This window comes from Sorex araneus, chromosome 3 (assembly GCF_027595985.1).
Source record: "Sorex araneus isolate mSorAra2 chromosome 3, mSorAra2.pri, whole genome shotgun sequence".
Lineage (NCBI taxonomy): Eukaryota > Metazoa > Chordata > Mammalia > Eulipotyphla > Soricidae > Sorex > Sorex araneus.
Window position 1 is genome coordinate 114,412,457 of NC_073304.1, and position 24,301 is coordinate 114,436,757.

At 40.8% G+C, this 24,301-nt stretch overlaps 1 protein-coding gene across 21 annotated transcripts in view; it reads left to right on the forward strand.

Moving 5' to 3' along the window:
• The window catches only part of KCNMA1 (potassium calcium-activated channel subfamily M alpha 1), a 767,652-nt gene that overhangs the window by 661,175 nt on the left and 82,176 nt on the right, over window positions 1-24,301 (forward strand). For all 21 annotated transcript variants that reach the window (XM_055131433.1, XM_055131423.1, XM_055131426.1 and 18 more), the window contains 3 exons: window positions 13,865-13,988; window positions 18,326-18,550; window positions 23,162-23,354. In XM_055131433.1, coding sequence (XP_054987408.1) covers window positions 13,865-13,988; window positions 18,326-18,550; window positions 23,162-23,354 — 542 coding nt within the window. The remainder of the gene's footprint in view (window positions 1-13,864; window positions 13,989-18,325; window positions 18,551-23,161; window positions 23,355-24,301) is intronic.

The window sequence follows — 24,301 nt, forward strand, 5'->3', positions numbered from 1 at the left end:
CTTCCTTCCTTCCTTCCTTCCTCCCTCCCTCTTCTTCCTTCCTTCCTTCCTTCCTTCCTTCCTTCCTTCCTTCCTTCCTTCCTTCCTTCCTTCCTTCCTCCCTCCCTTCCTTCCTCCTTCCCTCCCTTCCTTCCCCTTTTCCCTCACTCAAACATCCCTCAGGCTCCTTTTCTTGGCATCTTCATCTTTTATTTTGCCTTTTGTGTCTTCCATTCATCTACCAATCCAGGTGCTTATTTCCTCTAAGACTCCAACTCTCTGGTACCTAATGAAATACGTACAGTTTCAAATTTGCACTGTTCTCTCTAAATAGTTCCCACTGTGGGAACACCTACCTTCTTGACATGACTTTGTTCTTTTCATTGCCATTCACCATCTTCCCCACTTTCCTTATCACAATAAAACAATGGTGACCATCCCACCCCATCTCTCCTTTTCTATCCCACTTTGCATTTGCTAGTGCCCATCTCCCATTTTTCTAGGATGTATACACAGAATGTCCTTCTTAATTATATTGACAACACAGGTTCCCAGTGAGGATTCACCCAACCTCAAGTCTCGTTCCATTATGACCATGGATTCCTGCTAGATGTTTCCATAATAGTCCTCTGCCTAGCTCTGTGTTGCTGATTTACATGCTTGTTTGCAGTTTATGAGGAGGAATAAAATGCACCAACTGCCAAGCTCCTCATTTTTATGATGCCAGTTGTTGTGCTAGCATTCATTTCCTATTTATTCACCTTGGGGTAATCTCCTTATCTAATGCTAATAGTTTTACCCATTTAAAGTAGAGAAAAGCCCAGGCGCTTTCTCATGCCTAAATTTAGAGAACCAAATAAATAAGTAAAGAGAAGTCTGAAAATTCTGAACCCTTTGGAGCCAAATTCCCTGTCCCTGTTTGCTATGTAAAGTATGGCTCATTTCTTTGATCTTGAGTAATAATAATTCTGAGGAGTTATACTGTTTTCATATGCTTCAAAGCTGTGTCAAAGTTTTGCTGCTTAAGGGTACTTCTTTATTCTGTTGGCTCTTGGGTACCAAGATGACAGGTCTTCTGTACGAGGTGGAAGCTTTTTTAAGTCGTAGCCTTCAGCAAAACATCAAATTACCAAATCCAGGGTAACATACTTCTACACAAATGCCTTTCCTGTAGATATATTATACCATATATATTAAATACTTTAGTGTTACACGCTACATTTTATGTGCAATAGAAAGTGATGGTTTGAGGTAGCCTTGGGGGGACTTTTTTTCCACAAGCAGAAAAAGCTAGTGTATACCGTATCGAGTATGGTTTTTACAGGACTTTCTGCCCGAAGGCCTTTGTAAATAAGTAATGATCAACAGATTGGCTGTGGGTTTTTGAAAAGCATGCCTGTGTCAGTTTGCATGATGGGGGAGAATTTTCAAAGTGGGGCTTGCTTTCATTGTCTGTCGGAGAGGAACCGAGGGAGGCAGCCCTCCTGGGTGCGAGCTGTCAGCTCTGTGGTCCATCAGGATTGCTAATCCTGGGTCAGGCGGAGTGCTGAAACTTGCCACACTACTGAACTTGGGTATCTGCTGCTGGTGCCTTTGGGCTGCTGCTGTGGTCATGGCTACTGTTGTCAATTTGCTTTATCAACTGCAGTGGACTCCATGGTAGCTCAGTTGGCAGGGACTGTCCCATCCAATCTGAGAAGCTCCGCCCTTTCGGTGTCTTTCTGTTTCCTTGCTGCTGTACCTACTTTGTCTGAGGCGGAAGCATAGGACCAGGTACCTCTTTGTTTTCTGTCACCTCCGTTGCAGAAATCAAGAACACTAGGCATTTATTTGGGTTGAGTACCGGCGCTGGTGCTGAGGTTGCCAGGACTTGATTTTGCTAGACCTGCTATTGACTGAAAACAGAGACTTAGGTATCACCTGGCGGCCTCTCCATGTCTCCCTGTCTCTTCCAAAACTCCCTTTCGGATACCAGAGATAGGATATAGGACTCCTATGTCCTCTTCCTTTTGACCTGAAAAATCTATAAAGGAAGCTAATGACTGACTTAAAGTGGATTTTTTTTTGACAACAGTCTGTGACTGACTACTTGGGTGGAATCAATCATTCTTAATGTGGGCAGGTTTTAGTGGCCTATGGGCAGTGATAGGAATAGCACCAAGAGAAATTGGAGAGCCCAGAATGGATGAGGATAGGCTTTAATTTACCACTGTGGTCTACAAATAAAAACAGGCTTCTGTGTGAGGGGTCCTTGCAAATCGTGAATTGCCATTGGGCTTCTGCCCTAAAGGACTCTTTCTTCCCTTATTCTGGTCTCAGGCTTCCCTTGCTTCTTAAGTGTCACTTAAGTCTCTGCACAGTCATTATATGAACAGCCTCATTTTGTGTGTCTGGATCCTAGTGCGGTTATGTTTTTTAGTGTCCTGATGAAGCCACCCTCACAGCCAAATGGTGAGTCTTTGTTCCAAGCCAGGGATTCCTGTGTCATGATTGAAAATCCCTGCTTAATTTACCAAGCAGGAGTAGGATGGGGATATTCCCCTGTTCTTGGGATTTAATCTTCTTTTCTTATCTCCTAACATGGAGCTATTTAATGAGTCTCTCCTAATTTTCCTTTGAAAGCACCAAGCACCAATATTCTAGTTCTCCCAACTTGCTAGGTTTACCCTGGAAAGGAAGCTGTATTATTTTTAACCTTCCAAGGGTTTGGAGGGCAAGAACTCTGTCTCTAAGTAATGAAGTCAAGGGTTCTTAATTTGGAGGCCTCACAGACCACATTGAAGGTTCAACAGCAGCTTTCTGGAAGATAACTCTAGAAAAAAGAAAATTCAATGGACGGGGTTGAAAAGATCCACAGACCCAATGGCTTTTCCTGGCACAGACACATTAAGTTCCCACCACAGCCAATTTCAAATAGCTGCATTCATTTTGGATGTGGAGAGTATTTTTTTTTTATTTTTTGGGTCACAACTGACAATGCACAGGGGTTACTCCTGGCTCTGCACTCAGGGATTACTCCTGGCAGGAGACCATATGGGATGCTGGGAATCGAACCCGGGTTGGTCACGTGCAAGGCAAATGCCCTACCTGCTGTGCTATCACTTCAGTTCCATGGAGAGTATTTCTTCAGTGGTTAGATTGCCTAAATGTGTGGGCACTCATTACTATATCCCCAAATACAATTTCAAAATACTGTGCATTTCAGCTGTTTTTATTCCTTTACTCATATTAATTTCCACCCAGCAAATAGTAAGAGCCTATTATATTCAAGGTACCATGGAAGGTTCTTAAAATATCTAAAGTAAGATGGAAAAGAGTAGGTTCCTATCTTCAAAGAATTCACAGTTTGACTTAGGAGACAGACAGGCATATATGGAAAAATAGAGTACAAATGACATAGAGGTCTTCCAGCATGGCTCTGAGAACATAGAGCACTGTCTTTACCTCTGCCTTAGAGAACAGGCATGGTTTGTGGAGAAGGTACTGGCAAACCTAATCCTGCATGATGAGAACTCCTGCTGTTTATTTACTAGGTTCCAGGCATCATCCCAAGAGTTTTAAGACAGAGAATGTATTAAATACTGACTATAACCCCCTTAGTAGGTAATCCTCTTCTTTCCCACTTTACAGATGAGGAGGCTGAGTCTTAAAGTTTGATAAATCTAGTAAACTGTGCTTAATTAGGAATACTTTGGTCCAAGTTGTTGGGCTGCTGAATTTGTTTTAAGAACTAATTCATTAGTCTGCCCATGGAGGAAATAAAGAAAGGTGTAAGGCGACAAGCAAAGGTATGGGGTGGCTGAAACCAGTGGAGCCAGGACTCTTTAGAGCTAGAGTTTAAATTCTGAGTGTGTTGGGACAGCCTATTCTTGACATTGGCTGGGGGAACTCTTGCAGGTTTTTGAGGAGGCAAAACATTGTATTTTGGGAGGATCACTGGTTTCAGTTTCAATCCCACTTGCCAGGCTTCTGGAGATCAGACATGTGACAGCTCCATTACCTTCTGGTGTCTTCCAAAGTACCCCATCATTTAGGATCTGCTACATAGACCAGAAGGGAACTAGATAATCCACCCAGGAGGGACACACAGCATTCCTGACACCTTTCATTATCACACCTACTTCTGGAGGAGCGAGGGCACTTGCAGAAAGATTGAGTCTCACTGGCCATGAGGACTTAGACCAGATGTGTTTGTTATGTAGATCATAGAGAGAAAGCATGAAGCTGGCGAGCAAGAGTTCATTTGATAGCAGTATAGCAGTCAACAGCCAAAACAGAGAAGTTCAACTCAGTGAAGGGAGCCTTATGCTCTGATCCTCAGACGGTGTTAATTTGAGGAAAGCAGACTGTCCTCTTGGACATTAACTGGTCACTAAGTGAAATAAGTTCATCTTCTTGTGAAATCTTATTTCCTCTCTTTTGACTCATACTTTTCATGGGGTGTTTGTGGTTAGAAATACCAGCTTGAACAGTTTTAGTAGTGAAAAATGGCACAATGGTCTGAGCCTACTTAGGGTTGGGGGCACAATAACCACTCCCAGTTCTTTCCACTAGGAAGAATGGAGAAGAAAGGCAGGACAGCTTAGCTAAGTACACCCAGTCCTAGTTCACAAAGAAATCGCAAATAGTGAGCTCAAAGGGGCCAAAGGCGAGAGAGACGGTGGGTCTCCATGCAAGACTTGCGCTTATTAGACACAGGTCCCTAGACAAGCTGCATGCTCAGCAGAAGACCGTTATTCTGCCCTCCTGTTTTAAGAGTATCTTGAAGACTGACTTTTTATTTAGGAGTGTAGAATAATGTCAGTTCTCTCGACTTATCTCCACAGAGGCAATCATCTCCTTTCATCGAGCATGGCAGCTGTCTAACAAGAGCTGATGTGTTAGTTGGCAGCAATGCTTGTTTATGTGTTGGCAAGAAAAACATTTCCTGTAGATATAGAGATACAGAGAAGATGAAAGATACTCCAGTGTTGCCCGAGATCCTGCCCCAAAGTTGTGAGAACCTGTCATGGTGACTTCAATGCTGGTCATCTGATGGGAGACAGTGTGGGAGCTGTGGGTAGATGGGTCTCAACAGTTGGCCACCCTTGGAGGCACCTTGATTAATCAAGAAAAAAAAAAACACATGGCCAATGAGCAGGTGGGTAGAGGCTGTGTTAAAGAATAAACTAAGGCAGAAGCCAGAATTCAGAGTTTGGGATCTAGGTAATGCAGCAGGAAGTAGAAGTGCTCCAGAAGTAAGATATACTCCAGAATGAGGCAGAAATATTTGGAACCGTTCATGGTACTGAAAACCCACTTAGGATCCTTTTTGCTTTCTTGTCTCCAGTCACAACACAACCAGACTCCCAGTCAGATGGCTCAATACCGCCATGCTAGCTCCTATGGAACAGAATAAGAGACAGACAATAAGAGTTTCCATGGAACAGAGTAAGAGAAGAGTAGAAAATCAAATTTATGAATACTGTATTCTTAAAGAACTATCATTTGGTTGATTTTCTGATTATTTTGGCTATGTTTTTAATTGGCTAGACATAGAGGTCAGTGAAAGAGTCATTAATATGGCATCCAGCTTAGGAATCTCCATCAAATATTGACAGAACCTCTTCTGGAGGTCATCAGGGAAACAACCCAGACACACTTTCCCCCAAGTCCTAGAGTCTGAACAGAGAGGCCAGAACTGGGACTAGAATTAAACATGAGTCTTTGTAGAAGTACTTTTGTCTCCCTTCAAATCATGATGGCTATTTGTGGGGTCCCCCCTGCGGGCATCATCCTGTCCCGCAGGGAGGACCTTTCGTGGGGCTAAGGAGGGGACGCAACCGAACAAAGGAACAAAGAGACGCAGGGCCAGAAGGAGGAGGAGAGAAAGAGAGAGGGTTTATTCACAGCAGTTACAATACTTATACCTCTTGGTGGGAGGGGGCAGTATGCATGCTTGGACCCCCATAGGAACAATAGTAAAATGCAGATCAGGCATGGGTGTTGGGCAGATCAGGCATGGGCGTTGGCTAGTGAGAGGAATGGCGAACTGATAAGATCAGTGGTGACCTTGTTACAGGAATCCCAAGTAAGCCTCGGCTTGACTAGAGGATAAGAGCCGGGCTTGTAAAATGGCTCCCTACAGCTATTCAAACCCAGTTCCTGTAAAGTGAAACAGAGCAAGAGCTTTGGTTGTTTCCAGATTGTCTCAAGGTATCAAAGGTAAGGAGGCTCTTATGGGTCATGTTTCCTCATCTCCAAAAAAGAAACAAGTCTCTGAGGACTGGTTTAGAGACTGTTCCAAACTAGAGGTCATTCAGCAGCCCATCCTGGTATCTTGTTGCTTTATTGGACATCTATCATGTTCTCTATTGGGCTCTGGAAACACACAGAAGAGTGTCCCTTGCCTGCCAGAAGTTTGTCTTCTAATGCATAAGCTAGAAATGCAGATTATTTTTGAAACATCATATCCTTTTTTTTTTTAGCTTTTTGGGTCACACCTGGCAATACACAGGAGTCACTTCTGGCTCTGCACTCAGGAATTACACCTGGCAGTGCTCAGGGGACCATATGGGATGCTGGGAATCGAATCCGGGTCGGCCACGTGCAAGACAAACACCCTCCCTGCTGTGCTATATCTCCAGCCCCCATCATATCCTTTCTTCAGGCATTTCAAGGAAGGGAAAGCAGTGTCTCTGTACTTGTTGATGAGGACAGCTTCCAGAGGAACTGGAAGCCTCAGAAGTGTCCTGCTATCTCTGTTACGGTGTCTAACATATTAGAGACCTATTACAATCAGTGTGGCCTCTTGCATGCCCGACATTCACAGCCCTGACCACTGCAGCTGCAATCACCTCTAAATGGATGTGTGTAATGACAGAAAAAGCCTTATCATGGAATGAGAAATTAGATCTGAGAAATAAATCGGGGTTAAGGGTGCAATTTTAAAACCATTTTTAGTATTACCCCCAAAACGTTTTTGTTGATTTGGTGTTGTACTTTCACGTAAATTTCTAAAGTCTAGCGTGAACCCCAGCCTTGGGGGAAAAATGGGATTTGCCTGAAAGAGGAACTGTGCTCTTTAAAATATAATGCTGGCTTCCTCACAGCAGGTTTGCTAGAGAAGGGATTTGAGGTTTTGCTTTAGGCAGTTGTCTTCAAGGGAAGGTTTTTTTTGTTTCTGCTGTAGTGGAGCATTTAGTTCACTTCCTGAGATTAATTGATGGCAAGTGGCATTCCTTGCTCTGCAAACCCTCAAAACAATGATTTTTTATTCTTTATTTGAAGTCAGGCATGCTTAATTTCTAGCTGTGGACTTAGGAAGTGTGAACTGTGATTCAATAAGCGTAGATATGAAAAATTTAACTCACTGGGGCATCTCGGTTGTACAAATACAGATTTTTTTCTAAGTGAGTGTTTAGAGATGGGGACATGACAAAAGCTCCCTGATGTTAGTTGATTATTGAGCTTATCTTCATATGTTGCCCTGAAAGGCGCATGTGGTTATTTTCTATTGCTTATTCATACAAGCTATACATTTTATAAATGCCCATGATCTGGTCATGCCTTTCTGCTTGCATCTTTGAGCACTGTGATTCGGGTTGCTGCAATGGACAATATCCAGCTGCCACCTGCAAGTAGGAAAGGGCTATCAGAGTTAGTAGCAAGCCTTCCAGCCAAGAAAACTCTATTCACTAGCCTTGCCTCCTATCACTTATTATACCACCTTAGCAACATTATTTATGTAATGTTTCCCATCCATGCAGAGAAGTGACAACAATAAAAATAACCTGCAGTTATTGTGATGAGTAAGTACTAAAATACAGGGGAGAATTTCAGCACAGCAAAATTTTAAGTGTTCGACGCATGGTGGCTGTTTATGCTGTCCAAAAAGCACAGAAACAACTTATTAGAATAGAGATTTTATTGCAAGAAAACAACTAATAAAAGTTGGGATGCATGTCCACCAGCTCAGGCTGTAGCTTCAAAGAGAGGAAGTGTGGGTCTGCATTTATACTTGGTAGAGTCAGGGTGGCACAGCTTATACACTTTTAGTAGTTTTCAAGAAAACCATGCCTATTCATAAGGAGTGAAGGTGGGTGTTTGAAATTGTGGATTACACAATGAACGGATGTATAGAGTATGTACAGAAAGTGACAGAGAACTGTCACCACGGCATGTAACCTTTGGTATGGCAATGAGAAGAAATGTGACTGGAGTTTGAGGAAAATTCTGTTGTGCATCTCCACTGATTGTCCAGTCAGGGCATAGGGTTCTTACATAGATATAAAGGGTCCTCTATAAAGACATTCTTGAGGCTCTTTTTTGGCCCAATCAAAGCGTAAAGGAAGTAGCAAGGTAGACTTCTCCCAAGAGAGGTTGTTACATCCTCCAAACTGGAAGTCTCACAGGAGTTCTTAAACCCAGAGAATCCTACACTTGCTGGGCAGTGAGAGAAGATGAAAGAGTTGCAAATATCTTAATTATTAGACCAGTCAGCAATAACGACAGTGATGGTAGTTATATTGGTAGTGCTTAGTGATCGTGGAAGTCATTAGCTATATTTTTATATTGAACTACTCTGTCCTGTCTCCTTTCATTACTTATAAGGGCTATGTATGAGTTCTAAGTAAAGTCTAAAACATAATAATAATGATCATGATCATAAGAAGAAGAAGAAGAAGCATGTGTTGAGTGCATGTGTGCTCTGTCAGGTCCTATTTCCTAAGTGAACAACATGTCCTTATTCATAAAATGCTTATATTGAATCCATTTTGTAATGATGGCTAATATTCATGTTTTATAGATAAAGAAACTGAGGCGAGGCACAATGTAGCAATTTGTCCATATCAAAACTGGAAGTAGATATTTTGGTTCTGGAGTCAGCACACTTTAAGACAGTGCTGCATTGTTACAAAGTAAATAGTTGGTTTCCTGTCCTCAGTAGGATCTACTTACAAACACACTCTTTGGAGATCTACTCTTGGCTGGTCTGAGCAAACTAACTGATCAGTGTCCAATCTTCCTCTTTCATTTGGGTTGGGTTGTCAGCCCTCAAATGCAAGTGTAATTCAATGTCCAGGGAGAAATTTCCTCTCTCACACAGAGTAGATATATGTACATTGAGTTGGGGGAGGGGGAAGGAATCTTGGTCCAAATTCTTTGAACGAGTTTCTGTGTATTTCTGGTATAATTCTCTGTATTCCTAAACCGGTAGCATGATGATTTCTCCTTTCAATGTCCAGGTGATGTTGTGTATGGAGGACTTCTAGAATCCTGAGTATAGTGAGAACTGATGAATTGCTTCTGTTTTCATTTAAGACACATGATTAGTTTCTAGGGTTGCAGTCACAGAGAATCATAGGCGAAGTATCTTAAGCCCAGAGATCTCTTAAACTCAGAGATGAATTTTCTCAAATTTATGGGGTCTAGAAGTCCTGAAGTCCTAAAAGTCCAAGGCACTGCAGGGTTGGTTCCTTCTGAGGTCAAGAAGAACATTTTTCCAGGTCTCTCTGCTTGGCTTAAAGATAATTGTCTTTCCCTGGTTTCCTCACAGTGTCTTTCACTGAATGTATCTGTTTTCAGTTATCCTCTTTTTATAAAGATATCAGACATATTGAGTGAGAGCCTACCTTAATGACCTCATTTTAGTTTAATCACCTCTTGAAAAACCATATCTCAAAATTTGAGCAGTGTGATGTCTGGGACAGGTTAGGACTTTAGCATAAAAACTTTGTGGATGATGCAATGTAGCACATAGCTATCTACTCAGATTCATTTCAATGAATAGGACTTTTATTACCCTAAAATAAAAGCAGGTTCATTAGCTCAGTTGTGACAAGTCTTGAGTTAGTTATGGTGCATTTTAAGGAAATTCGGGGTTACTTCCTAAATTGGGAAAGTACATGAAGATATGAAAAACAATATGTAGTAGTGACCCTGGGTTCTACTAAGAAGTCCCTGAAGGATTTTCTGAGAGCATGAGGACAGTTCTCTGTCATTTTATGAACTATCGTGAATGGTACGTTTGTCAGGTTACTAATGGCCCTCCTTTCTGTGTAAAACTAATAACCCAATTCCTTTTTGGGACTTCCTCTGACCACAGAAATATAAGCAGTGATGCTCTGTAGCAAACTCTTGGAATTATTCTATTAATCTAAATTCCATAAACCTCAGTTTAAAAGCAGAAGTTTCCATGGGCAACTGCCTGTTCACTCTTCACCTATCTTGAAGCCCTCTCAACAGCATAAAGCAAATAAAGCGCTTGAAATCACAATGGAAACAAACAGAGTAAAGACATTTATCCTTGATGGCCAAGCACAGTTACAGATTCTTGTGTTGCTGGAATGAATCATGTTCCAAGCTTCCTCCCAGACAGTGGAATCAGTGAATGAGGAACAGTTCTAGCCTTTAATGGAACTGTAAAGTCATCAGTCTTCATTGCTTCTTATCTACCATCTTAGCTCCAACAACTTTTCTTCACTTACTTGGTACTCTCCAACCTTTTAATGTCCAACAGAGGTTCAATATTTCCAATACCTTTCTAGCAACCACTTTTCCCAATAAGAAAGTGCACTTCTTCAAACCTTAAAAGTCTGTTAGGCATACCCAACATTTATAATTAGATTCTTTCTTATCCCCAGTTTTTCTGGAACGGTTCAAATGATAAAAAAAATCCATTTCCATGAGAGAACTCTATTTTTTTTCAAGTTTTATAACATTTTTTCCAGAAGCTTAACTTTTGCTTTAAGCACTCTTTCTAGTCTGCCTTTTGTCAGTCATACTTAATCAGTTGAATCTTCCCCTTGACCAACATTGTAATCTTAGATCCAGTAATACCTCCAATATCATTTTTATGTGCAATTCTTTGGCTCTTCTCTTATGTCTGCAACTTTCTAAAATTTCACACTGGTTATTTTAAAATTAACATCAAAATATGCTGAGATTCTTCCTCACCTTTTAGGAATAATATATATTTTATCTTCTCTAACACATCTCCCTTGATGTTACTCAAATACAGAATTATTAATAGCTTCCAAATTTTCTCACCTTGTATATTACTTTTCTAAAATGACACAGTATATTCCAACTATTGGTTGACATTTTCTCTCTCTTGATATTATGACTTTTTGACTCTTTTTGCTGTTTGCATTGGTTTTGTTTGGGGCCCACACCCAGCTATGCTCAGGAGTTACTCCTGGCTCTGCCCTCAGAAATTGCTCCTTGCAGTGATCAGGGACCATATGGGGTGCCAAAGATCAAACCTGGGACAGTCGCATGCAAAGCAAACACATTATCTTCTGTATTGTCGCTCCAGCACCACTCATTATGGCTGTTTTTGTCACTTCACTATTATTATAGTATCCTCTATTTTTCTTAAGAGGAAGAAGGTTCATGTTTATTGGTTGTTTTGCTGATTCAAAGAAAATAATATTAAAATTCCAGATACCGTAACTGACTAGAAAGGAAATAACATTTTTTTAGTGAGGTTTTGATGGTCCTTGGATCAATCCTTTTGAGGAAGATTCTAAACAACCTACATTTAAATTATCCAGGCACACTGAGAGACTTGAGAATACAGGGAGTCTGAGGTCTGGCAAACCACTGAGACTTCCCAGATGCTTCTTGATGTTCTAGTTAATATTATGGTAGGAGCCCTAGTGCCAGATTATACCCAGTTTTTCCAGACTCCCATCCTATTTAATAAGGCTTGACATTTACAGATATGTCTTTTTCCTTCTCTTTGAGTAGATATTGATCATCATAGTTGATTATTTACTTTTGTAAGATGGGAGTGGGAAGCCACATCTACAGAGAAAGATAAGGAATCAAAAGATTCTTTATCTTCCAAGGCACATATTTTTAAAAAGGAATTTTGGCCAGTGTCATTTTTCATTATCATTTACTTGCTTCCTGATATTATGTGAATGTAATCATAGATTTTTTAAATCCTTTGAAAGCCCTGGAGCCAGGTCTCAGATAATTCTTCCTCTTCAACCAATAAGCAGGACAAGATAATGTGAACCTGACTCTATAACTTTAGGGAAAGTTTATTAATATTCACTTGCTAAAATATTTTCTTCTAGGACTGGAAAAATTTATTCTATTCCCATTTTCAAACTTCTTCTGATGACTTGGAGTCACTTACCTATTTCACACAGCAGATCTCTGTGGCATCTTACTTCAAGGACCAAAAAAAACCAAGTATTTATTCTTACTCTGACCAGTCCTTATCAACAAATGTCTCTTTATTTTAACTTCTTTCACTGACTTTAATATTATAATGCTGATCTGATGGTTTATAACACTAATACTTAACCTGTATTCCAGCTACTGAAACACTCTTTCTAGGTGGCTAGTTATTTTCCTTTTAAGATCAGATATGATATTTCCTATAGCAAACCAACATGGTAATGGAAGACACCTTTGCATGGTAAACTCATGTGTGTATTTGTCATTTGTTGTAACCTAAAAGCGAGTTCTTAAGAACAAACATATGCAGTGATGGTCTTGCCATCTATGCAGAGCAGTTAAAGCCGTGGAGGATATCCTGAAAGCTTAATTCTAGCTCTGTGGCACATGAAGGAGAAACCACTGTCTCATTCTCTGTGTTCTGGAGATAGAAATGAGAATTATCAGAGAAATTTCAGAGAAACACTAAAACTAAATAAATATTTACAGCCCACATAGAATATTTACAAAGTAAATATATTTTACATTCATTTGGGGGAGAATTTCAATTTTCTCATGTTTCTTTTCTTGAATTTAATATTTAGAGCAGATAGCTCCTCTGCCAGGACAACAAGGTATGCCTGCAACATTGTCCTGCTGATATACTCGGTCAATGTTCTAAAAACCCAACAATGTTTTCAAAGTGAAGTACAACATCACTATCAGAAATAGGGTCTGGGCAGTGGGTAGGGAATGCAAAATGTAGGAGCATGTTCTTTAGGGATTGTTGGCTCAGCTCTATCAAGCCACTAATGGGAAGGCCTCTGTAAAGTCGTATTCCATTTCTATCAGTAAAGGAGGCAGGAGAGGATATGTGTTGCCCTGAGAATTCCAAACAAGTTGATTAAGATGTGTGTGAGCTTGAGGCTCTCATCCAAGGAATGCTGCAGTTGGGAGGTGCATGTATGTGTGTGCCTGTATGTGTGTGGTGGGGGGGGGGGGCTGTCATTGGACAGTTTGTGCAAATACAGTTGTCAAGGCAAAGAGAGAGGGTGTTGTTTAGCATTAAAGTCGTGTATTCCAGATGTGGGCACTTGGTAGTCAATCTGCTCTGAAGTGACACGTTGCTGAATCTTTAAAGGGCTTCAGCTGGGGAGAGCAAAATCTGATTGGGCAAATTGCTAAAATATTTAAAGTGCAGCCTGTTAAAGCTTTTACTGCGAAGAGCATCATGTCAGAAGTTGTAGTCAGAAAGAGCGAGTAATTGGCTTTCCATCCTTGTGCCAGTCAGTCAGCATGAGGCTCTATTCCTATTCCTTCCTCTTCATTGCCAATGCTAATTGCAACCCTTTTACGTGTGTGTGTGTGTGTGTGTGTGTGTGTGTGTGTGTGTGTGTGCAGTGTATGTATGTGCATGCACAGACATGCTGGAGAGATTGAGTAGCTGGTACAATGAAAGGAGGATGTGATATCCATAAAACGGGAGACTAGATCTGCAAAACCAGAAACAGAAGAGAAAAATGAAATAATTACTTGGCGAAGTTCCACTTCCAAGCAGGTCATGGTTTGGGCCAGTTGTCATTGAAAGGTGGACTCTGCAAGCATCTGGCCATCAGTGACAACTACTTCCTCTGTATCTTTTATCTCCTCTGAGATATAACTTCAGGGACAAAGTTGCCATTTATAATTGATCACCTTTCCCACTTAGGTTCTTATGTTCCTTTCTCTCCAGGCATGACCCTTTGTTAATTCCTGGAAATGATCAGATTGACAACATGGACTCCAATGTGAAGAAGTATGACTCTACAGGGATGTTCCATTGGTGCGCACCCAAGGAGATAGAGAAGGTCATCTTGGTGAGTGACAGGTGCAAAAGAGGTGCCATCTACTTTTTTCCTAATTCACATTTGCTCAGAATAAAGTTTTCCAAACTGGACGATGAGACTATTTAGCTCCTGTTTCCAATTATTTTATTGAAACTATTTTATTGGAACTGAAATTTGGAACATGTATTGAAATAGCTAGAACCCTCATCAGGTATGATCCAGGGTGGAATTTTCCATCTTTGCATATATATTGGCTCATTACAATAGAGAGTGATCAGATGCTGGGTGAATGTTCTGAAGTCAGAGAGCACCGTCTTTCCTGTGGACATGGTGCTAGGGCCAGAGCTGGTCTGTGCCACTGATGAGCTGTATGGCTTTGGCAAGTCTCTTATCCTCTTTGATTTTATTCTCTTATCTGTAAAGAGATGAGATAAGATGAAAACCCAATATAAGACTCAAAAAAAACTTACCTAAATGCTAGGAAAAAAAATAGCTGATTTTCTATTTGTATTTAATAACAGTGCCTTATAGCCTTCTAAATAATAACCTTACATAATTATGTTTTTATTTTTAGCACACGATGTAGACAGGCAAACAAATTTGTTGATAATCATCGTGGTAGTGGTGATAATCATAATCATGGTGATAGTCATGGTTATATGCAAGTTACCAAGCTTATAACTTGAGGAAGAGGAAGAAAGACTCAGGGACTTGTTACGAGCTTTGTCCATCTCAGTGGGGCTCACTGACTTCTCATCTGTCTTCAGGACTGTCAGTGTAGGTCACACTCCATTCTTTAGAGTTCTCTAGACTTGTCCAATTAACTGCGTTAGGTTTTAATGCTGACATCGGCTCTCTTCCATTTATTGTCTTACTAATCCATGAAAAATGGATTAATAATCAGAAAAGTCAACAAAAGTGTTCTTTTCCCCTGATGCTTCTAATCCCCAGATTGCTGTGGCTTGCTCCTTTATGTCAGCCAGGAAAATCTTATCATTTTAGATGGCATGGCCATCTCCCTTCTCTCCTGCCCCCTCCTGCTAAGAACAAACAAAAATAAACAAAAAAACCCAGCCTGGTTCAGTTTCTCAGAAAAGCACTGTACTCTAATCCACTAAACTCTGGTTTGATTTGGATGTGTATGTGTTTTCTCAGTTTAATTATAATTAAGTATTAGGAGCCAGTACAACATTGCACTGCAACTGTTGAACAGGCGTGGAGAGATAGGACAACAGGATAGGCTCTAACTCTGTATGCGTCTACCTGGGTTCAGTCCCTGGCACCACAAATCGCTTCCCTGAACACATCCAGGAGTGATATCTAAGCACGGAGACCTAAGTAAGCCGTAAGCACAGCCAGCTTTGGCCCCCCCAAACCAAAAAGGAAACAGGAAAGAAAATTGAAAACCAAAGCCCAGAAACTCCTCGTCCTTAGCAAGCAGTCAGTGTATCACTTATCAGGAATGTTCTGGCCTTCAACCACAGGGCCACTGCATACGTTTGCATCCTGCTGCACCTTTGTTCTGGTAATCTGATTTTAGGCTGGTATTTCCTGCACTTCAACCAAAGTTGGGGTGCTGGGACTAGAGACATAGTACAGCAGGTAGGGCTTTACCTTGCATGCAGCTGACCTGGATTTGATCATCAACAACTCATATGGTCCCTTGATCCTGCAGAAAATAATCCCTGAGCACAGAGTCTGAGCATTACCAAGTGTGACCCCCCATACCCCCAAAACGTGGTATTCCATATTTGGGATGTAGGGTTTCCATAGCTTGCCTATATCTGAGGAGTATATTGCTCACTCATACCCAATCCAAGTCCTCTATAGACAAGAAAGAGTATATGGAGATAGGTTTCTACTTCTGACATCTAAAAAGAAAAAATCATTTAACCAAATATTTATAGCTTGTATTTTCTGTGTTAGTTACTTCTCTCCTTGTATATGCTCCCATAGAGCTTGTGTTCTAGTGGGAACAAAGACAAGACACCTCCATTGACAAATGCATGCATATTAGCAGATCGGATATTGAAAAGGTGCTGTGAGGAAAATTACCCAGGGCCATAGTTCGGAAGGGAGTGAGAAATGCTAATTGTATCCTTTGGCCAAAACCCTCCCTAAAGTGATGAGGACACTCACAAGAGCCAGCTTTGTGCAAATATATTAAGGTTGTGTCTATTCACTGGGTGTAGGTCTTGTGCTGCTTAGGGGTGAGAAAATGTGAGATGACCTTAGTCTTGAGGAAATGGCCATCTAGTTAGAGAGAAGCTAGGAGATGGACCCATTAACCAATAGACTAAAGCTAAATGTTCTGAGGGACAAAGAAGTGCTATTCAAATGGAGGGAAGCAGGATTAGCCTGTAATTAAGTGGCCAGGCAAGTCTCACTGACTACAACTGGGTTTAAGGCCATTAAGGCCCAGCTTGGATTGGGCCTTGAGGCCATGGAGGTAATATGAGATGTTCATGAAAAATTTCACTGCTGGGCCTGACACCTGGTAGAATCAGCCTGTCCAAGGTTTTTTTCCCCAAAATTCTCCAGATAGATACTACTGTAGCTGGACTCAGATTGGCAGTTTGCTCTCCAGATCTAAACTGTATCTTGGCTACTCCATTACCTAGTGCCTCCTGGCCCCGGGTCCTTATTTCATATTCCCAGTATCTCCTCTGGATGCAGTTTGTATCCCTCAGCTATTGCAGAGTCAGGCTCCCATGTGATTTACACAGTTAGAAGTAGTAAGGCTCAACCAGTAGTAAGACTGGTTGATCTACTGTTTTGGGTACCCAGGAACTTGATATCTAACTGCTGGTCTCCTCCAAGAAGCTGTGATGTGGAAAATGACTTCCCAGTGGGTCCTTCTTGGTCCCAGTTTAAAATACATTTCTAGCCTAATACAATGTCAAGGTGTCCCTGCTTGGTTATAGAGGGAAAACAATAATGGTTATCACTCTGCCTTATTCTAATGACCAGGGAGTGAAAGCTAGCTTCTGTCTCTCCTTGGGGGCTACGGTAATAACTCTGACATTGTCGTGAATTGCAATATTGGCATTTAAACAATCAATAAACTGGTCAATTGTAGGGATTAAATTGAGCAGAGTTTGATAGATGCTGTGGATATTAATATCCCTCTCCCAAAGCATTGTAAGTCACATGGAGTTATTCGGGCATGCAATTGGTGGGCAGGGAGGAAGCATGGTGAGGTAGGTGGTGTTGAGGAAGGAAGAGGTAGAGAAAGACCACAATAGTGTTTTTTCTTCACTAATGCAGTGAGCCAAAGGGCACTGAACATTCCTGTTTCCTGGGAAACTTGAAGTGATTTCATTCTCTCAAATTGGGGTGAAAGAATACATTCATTTGTCTCTGTTATGGATGCAGGCCTAGATCTGGGAAAGACAGGGACTAGCTGCTCTTGTCGATCTAACTCCTGATACTTCTTGCTGATTATTTGGGAGGTTTTGTCTGATGAATTATGCATGGTGGGCTATTCCAGGCATGACCCTAGGAATTCCAAAGGAGCTGTGAATAAGGTTAGGCAAACATTTTATGTAAAGAATCATATACTAAAAATTTAGAATTTGTTCTCACAACTAATAAACATTGCTATCATAGTATAAAGTAATCCCTTATGTATTACTTAAATGGATAGACTTGTCGGTTTCAATCAAATTCTACTGGCATTTGCATCTCATAAGGTTTATACAAGTTATGAAGTAGTCCTTTTTTGATTTTTTTCAACCATTTAGAATGCAAAATCCAGCCTTAGCTTACTGGCAAAAGCAGATGGAGTATCAGATTGGTCCCCAGACCATTGTTTGCTAGCCTCTTAAGATGTATCTTCTACCTATTGCTGCTATGTGTATCATTACATCTCATCTCGTTGATGAATCTAGAACACAAATGCCAGATTTTTCAAAAATAGAACCAACATAGACTCTGACCAACTTATCATCCTCTGAATGAGTTAGACATAAGTGCAGCACATTTCACAAAAAGACAATTTTGTGGAGACTAAGTCACTTTTTTCAAATAGTAAAAAATACTGCTATTCCCTTCTTTTCCTTCCTCAAAACAATATAGAAGATCTTCATAGATATTTGTGGTATTTAAAAAAATATTTTGTCAAAACAGGTAATGAGCTATGTAGGTGTATGTTCACATATAAATATTTTACCAGTATAATACACCTATATTCAAATAATAAATGTCTGGCATATTTATAACACTGATGAAATAAAAGAATAGCATATATTATTCTACAGAAAGTGTTGAAAAACTGTCTAATTTGTCCTTTATGCAATTATTTTTCTGTTCTGACTGCAACCTATGAGGTCTTTTGTTCAAAGCTTATGACATTCTTCCTGTTATAGACTCGAAGCGAAGCTGCTATGACAGTCCTGAGTGGCCATGTGGTAGTCTGCATCTTTGGAGATGTCAGCTCAGCCCTGATCGGCCTCCGGAACCTGGTGATGCCACTTCGTGCCAGCAACTTCCATTACCATGAGCTCAAACATATTGTGTTTGTGGGCTCCATTGAGTACCTCAAGCGAGAGTGGGAGACACTTCACAACTTCCCTAAAGTGTCCATATTGCCTGTAAGTCTGCGCTTTCATTACCAATACTTCTAGTTTCTTTTCTTTCACACAGAAGTAGTCCTAGTTGTGACTTTGACCATCCCTCAGATTCTTTCCTCTGTTTCTGTGCCTGAGGACTGAGACTTTCTCCTCTGCCAGTCTTGGAAAATCCAGACCGAGGGTGGCATGAGTAAAGGAATTTGCAGCCAAGTTTAGTTATTGATCAGATTTCAAGTTCAACTGGCATCAAATTTATTAAACATTTTTTGGTGTCTAAACATTTTCTCTCTTGCCTACCTGAAAGCTAGTTGATACTTTGTTACACAATTTTGAATGTTTTCTATACCACATGATTCATGCTTAGGGAATATTTGATTGAACAGTGTACCATTTTTTTACTAAATGGGTTTAATAAAGGTTTATTTCTGCAGAGCCTTAGGCCTGTCACTGCTACTGCCCAACCTCTATCTCTCTTTTTTAGAAGTCCAGAGAACATGTTTTCGTGAGTGTGTGTGCACATATCCATGTGACAATTTAATTTATAAAATACTAGCACACTCTCCTCCCCAAAAGAAATAGTTTAGGTCTCCTCCTACTAATCTGAGGACTTAGAATACATGACCTAGGAGTTATGTAATCATTAAAAAAATAAATCAGTATTTTTACATAAGCCCTTAAAAGTTGTAATTCCAATATATGATATAGTTCATGATGTAATAGTCACATGCAAACTATCGTCAAAACATTTTTCTTGGAGGATCAGATCCCTAAAACTAGCAACATAGATTTATTTAATCCCACAAGAAGTCTGAGTTTTCTTCCAATTTTGGAATTAAAATACATTACATCTACACTCAGTCTTTAGAAACTCAAAAGTGAAAAATGAAGTGGCAAGTAATATAATTCAACAAGAAATAGACCAGTAATGTTCATTGATAGCCACCATTTATTTCTTACATATACCTTCATAATCTCCAGGGTGGTTGGCTAAGGCCCAGCGGCTCTCCCTCTCACCGACCAGGTTCAGTGAACTCAGGCTGATCCCCAACCTGGGGCGGCCCATGCTATGGGCAGACAAAGGAGGAAGAGAGGGCCAAGCTGGCTGATTGATCAGTTGCTGTTTGTTCCATTCTCCCCAAGTGCCTGGAACGTCTCTCTAAACCTATCATTCCATCATTCTAGTCTCACACTGCCCTCATTCCCATCTCCTCCTCCTGTCTCTCCCACTCATCTCTCCATGCTCCCTCTTGCAGCCACATCTCTCATCTCTCATCTCTCCTGCTCCTGCATTCTTCCCCTACATTCTTCTCCCTCTGTCCCCCTTGCTAGTCTCTCTGCACTCCATCTTGCTGTCCTGCTCTCCCTCTCTCTCCCTCTCTCTCTCTCCCCCACACACTCTCTCTCTCTCTCTCTCTCTCTCTCTCTCTCTCTCTCTCTCTCTCTCTCCTCCCTTTCCAACTCCCCTCATTGGAGTAGCACATCAACATATCAAAAGCCCTTCCTGATTGCCCATCAGGCTCAAGGGTGGAAATCTCACCTAGGGGTATTTCTCCTCTCCTTAGTCCAACAACTTAATTAACATCTTAATTCTACTTCTTAATATTAGTTATTTTGTATGGTCACAGTAAGAGATAAATTGATCTTGTAGGGTGGCTCTCCTGATGATATCTAGTTACAAACTCAGACTATAGTACTCAGACCGGATTAATCATTCCTAACCCTAGCAGGGTCCGAATGTATTTATTACTTTCTGGATCATGACAGAATTTGTCCATGACTATGCTCTTAACTTATAATTAAATTAGCTAAGTATTATGTTGCTTTGACCAGACCCATTTCGATGCCAGTGTAGTTCACTGCTTGACCTGGGTCCATCCAGTCCTTTGTTGGGACCCTGCTTTTGGGGTGCTAGGAAGTAAGGGAAACTGAGGCTTAAGTCAGGAGAACAGATGTACAGGAGTGAATATAATTCAGAGTCAATTAACTCCCAAGTTACAAAAGCATAGCATTATTTTCCTCTGTCCATACAGAAAGACATTGCTCTGAACTAACTATGCAAAGGACTTAAGGAGAAGAGAAAAGCAACATTTACAACTTAACAGAGCACCCCAAAAAAAAGGTTACAAGTAAACACAGGAATTGGAGCACTGTTATGGGGGTAACCCAATAAACCTAAGCTCCCTGTAGCAAAGCAGAAAGGACAAACCAATATTATCCTACATATGCCTGTTACAATTAGTACTAAATAAATATTTAGATGAGAACAATGCAGACATATGTTCTGGATGCTAAACCAAAATATTTTTTACTTAATAGACACAGGTAGTTAAATTAGTCACCTGCAGAAAAACAAATGTGTACACTATACAGATACACATGTATATAAATCTTATTAATATCAGACTATGTCCATGATTATCCTTCTATTTGTGTTCTCTACATTGACTAGGTTCTGAAAATACTTTGTAAAATGTTTATTTTTTTCTGAGATAAATAGGTTAAATAGGTCCATGTAGTTGTATGTTGTATGCAATGTCTTCAGTTATCTCGCTGAATATTCCCTTATCTTATCTATGTGCTGACTAACACAGAAAAACATAAGCTGTTTCTATTTATATAATGTATATTTTGGGTTTTGAAAATATGTATCTATAATTGTGTAGGAATTGTCTTATAATTGCTACTTAATTTCCTGCAAGGAGACGATTAGGAGAACACTTATGTAGGCAATGAGCTTATGTGCTGGAAGTTAGCCAGAATTATTTCATGCAAGAGATCCTAGAAAAGAAAGGATTCCTCTTCTCTCATAGTATTGTATGTTAGAACCTAGAACTCTAGTATCTTCTCGGGCTGGCTAGAATAATATTCCTCTTCCTTTATTATTCACTTTGCAACAATCTTTTGGTGACTGAGAATAGAACTGTGACTGTCTGAAAAACAAGATCAAGGCCAGTTTCTTTTTATTGGACGGTGAGATGGGTCATACTTGTTGGTGCTCCGGACTTACTCCTGGATCTTCACTCAGGAATCACTCCTGGCAGGAATCAGGGGACCATATGTGGTCAGTACCAGGGACTGAACCCAGGTTGATCATGCGTAAGGCAAGTGCCTTGCCCACTCTGGCCCCTCTAGGCCAATTTCTGCTGCCAAGTTTTATCTTTTGGGAGCCCTATCTTTATGCAGGAAAAGGAAGGCACCCAAAGGTATTTGACAGTTGGCAATCTCTTTTTCTCCTACACACTAAGTTGACCACAACTCCAGTCTTCAGACAGGGTCAAATGTCCATTTACCTTGTAGGCAAAATAGACTAGAGCACCTAGGAGACTGGGTCCTAAACGTGCTCCCTAGAATAGCATCACATGGCTTTCGGGGCTGTGACATGTTGGCAGAGGGTATTTACTTTGCCATAGGAGTCATGCTTCTTACTCTATCACAGATTGCTTTTATTGTACCCATGGTTGCGTTCCTGCCTTCTCTGCTACTGCCTCTTTAATCCAGATTATTTTTTTTCCTACTGATTTTGTCGTTAATGTAATTTAAAAAACAAATCTGTTTAAGGACTTATTTATTTTTAATTAAACCACTAATATACAAATATGTTCTTGTTATAAAATATTCAAAAAACAAGAAGTATATAAAACAAACTTTCCTTTCACCCCCCCTGCCCATCTCCCCTCCCCAGAGGTAATTACTGTTATTAGTTAAGTGTGTATTTTTCCTGAACTTTCTCTCTGAATATGCATATACTTATAAATGCATTCATAAACAGTTTGATTTTGTGATTTTCTTTTTATGTAAATGAAACCCTACTTTGCATTCTGTTTAGAAGTTGCTGGAGTTTTCTCTTTCACTTGCTCCTCTGTCTTAGAGATTCTTCTAAGTCAATAGCTGCACAGAGAACTGTTTCAACTCTTTACATAGAAGTTTGTTATATTTACTTTCAGTTGAACTATTCCTATGTTGGACAATTAGGTCATTTACTTATATTATTTATTTTCCTTGCTGAAAATATGCAATACACGATGTGACCTCGAGCTTAACTCATTTTCATCTCGCCTTTTCAAGGGGTCCATTCTTTTCTCCACCTCCTACTTCTTCCCCATCCAGCAGAGCTTCCAGCCTCTTCTAATCACACTGTTCTCCACTAGCTGTTGTCCCTTGGCTGCATTGAAGATATTAGTTGGAGCTGCTGTCCTCTGCCTGGGAATTAAGTGACCTGCTATTAAATAACCAAGCATTTGAAACCCACCCCATCCTTACATTCTGAAAGCCAGAGTTTGCCACAGGACAGTTACTTAAATCAAGACAATTTCCAGGCAGGAAGAAGATGTAGAACCCTGGCATTATTCCCTGCCCCGTTTTTGTTAGTAATAGCTTGATTGAGTATTGAGAGCAAACCTAAAATGCTGCCATCAGCACCAACTACCCTTTAGATTAGCACACAGCTCCTATTCCCTGGAATGTAGTTAGGCCAGCTTAATGTCAAAGCATAAAAAAGAGACTTGTTAAATAATTTCCCACAGCACTGGTTCAATCTTTAATTTGTTTATATTTTTTTTCCTCCTCTTCCCTCTCGACCCTCTGTCTCACTTTTGCTTCTCTTTTTTTTTATTCCTTCCCTCTATGCCAAAGGGTACGCCATTAAGTCGGGCTGATTTAAGGGCCGTCAACATCAACCTCTGTGACATGTGCGTTATCCTGTCAGCCAATCAGAATAATATTGATGATACTTCGCTGCAGGACAAGGAATGCATCTTGGCGTCACTCAACATCAAATCCATGCAGTTTGATGACAGCATTGGGGTCTTGCAGGCTAATTCCCAAGGTAAGGACAGCCTATAATACTTCTCTGTGAGCCTGTGGGGGACAAGGGCTGGCAGGAGGGATATCCTTCACTCTGCAATGCGAAGAGGCTCACATCAGCCTGCCTGTCAGTGAAACCAGCATTTCTGTGATGGCTTTCAGAGTTGTCTGCAGCCTCTTCTTGCCATCCTGGCTTGAGAGTTGAGCACCCACATGCAATATAGCCTATCTTCTTAGAGAACAACCCACTTCTTCAGCCTTCCCAAATAGTGACTTCATGACTAGACGTACCAGCTAAATGCCAGAGCACCACAACTTGCTGGCTGAATGATGCCCTTTTTTCCCTGAAACATACACTTTGGGCCTTGATCTGGGCAGGGTTACATTTTGCCATCATGCCGAGTGAGGGAGGAAGTCCTCTGGAGAGTGGGGGCTCCATGAACATTAAAATCATTTTGCAAGAGGTGACACTCATCAGTGCCCATGTTCTCTATAGAGGGCCTGACAATGGTAAGTGATGTGCATCTGCCTGCTCTGCTCAACTTGTCTTCCCTGTTATTTGCTCTGAGATCCGGGGCAGATGGTTTAGAGGGAAGATGCCATCTAGGAGTCTCAGGGAGGCTGCACAGATCAGGCCACAAACAGCTCCAAGGATCAAGGCCTTGGCAGAAAAGATGTGAAGCATTTTACTCTGAGTAACACTTCTGTGTGCTTGGCATCCATGATGGAACCATGTTCATATGTGGCCTGCTGCTTATGTGGGGGGTGGGCGGTATGGCATGGGATAGTCCTGTCAATGCAGGAGACACAGCTTGTGAGAAGCTAGAATTATGGATGTGAAGTACCATCTTTTTAAGATGAGAAAGTTCAGCTTCATTGTTCCATCTTATGTGCTTTATTATGTTTTGTCAACTCAGCATCATCAAACATCTGCTCGACCTTGTGGCGCAATGGGCCAATACTTCCTAG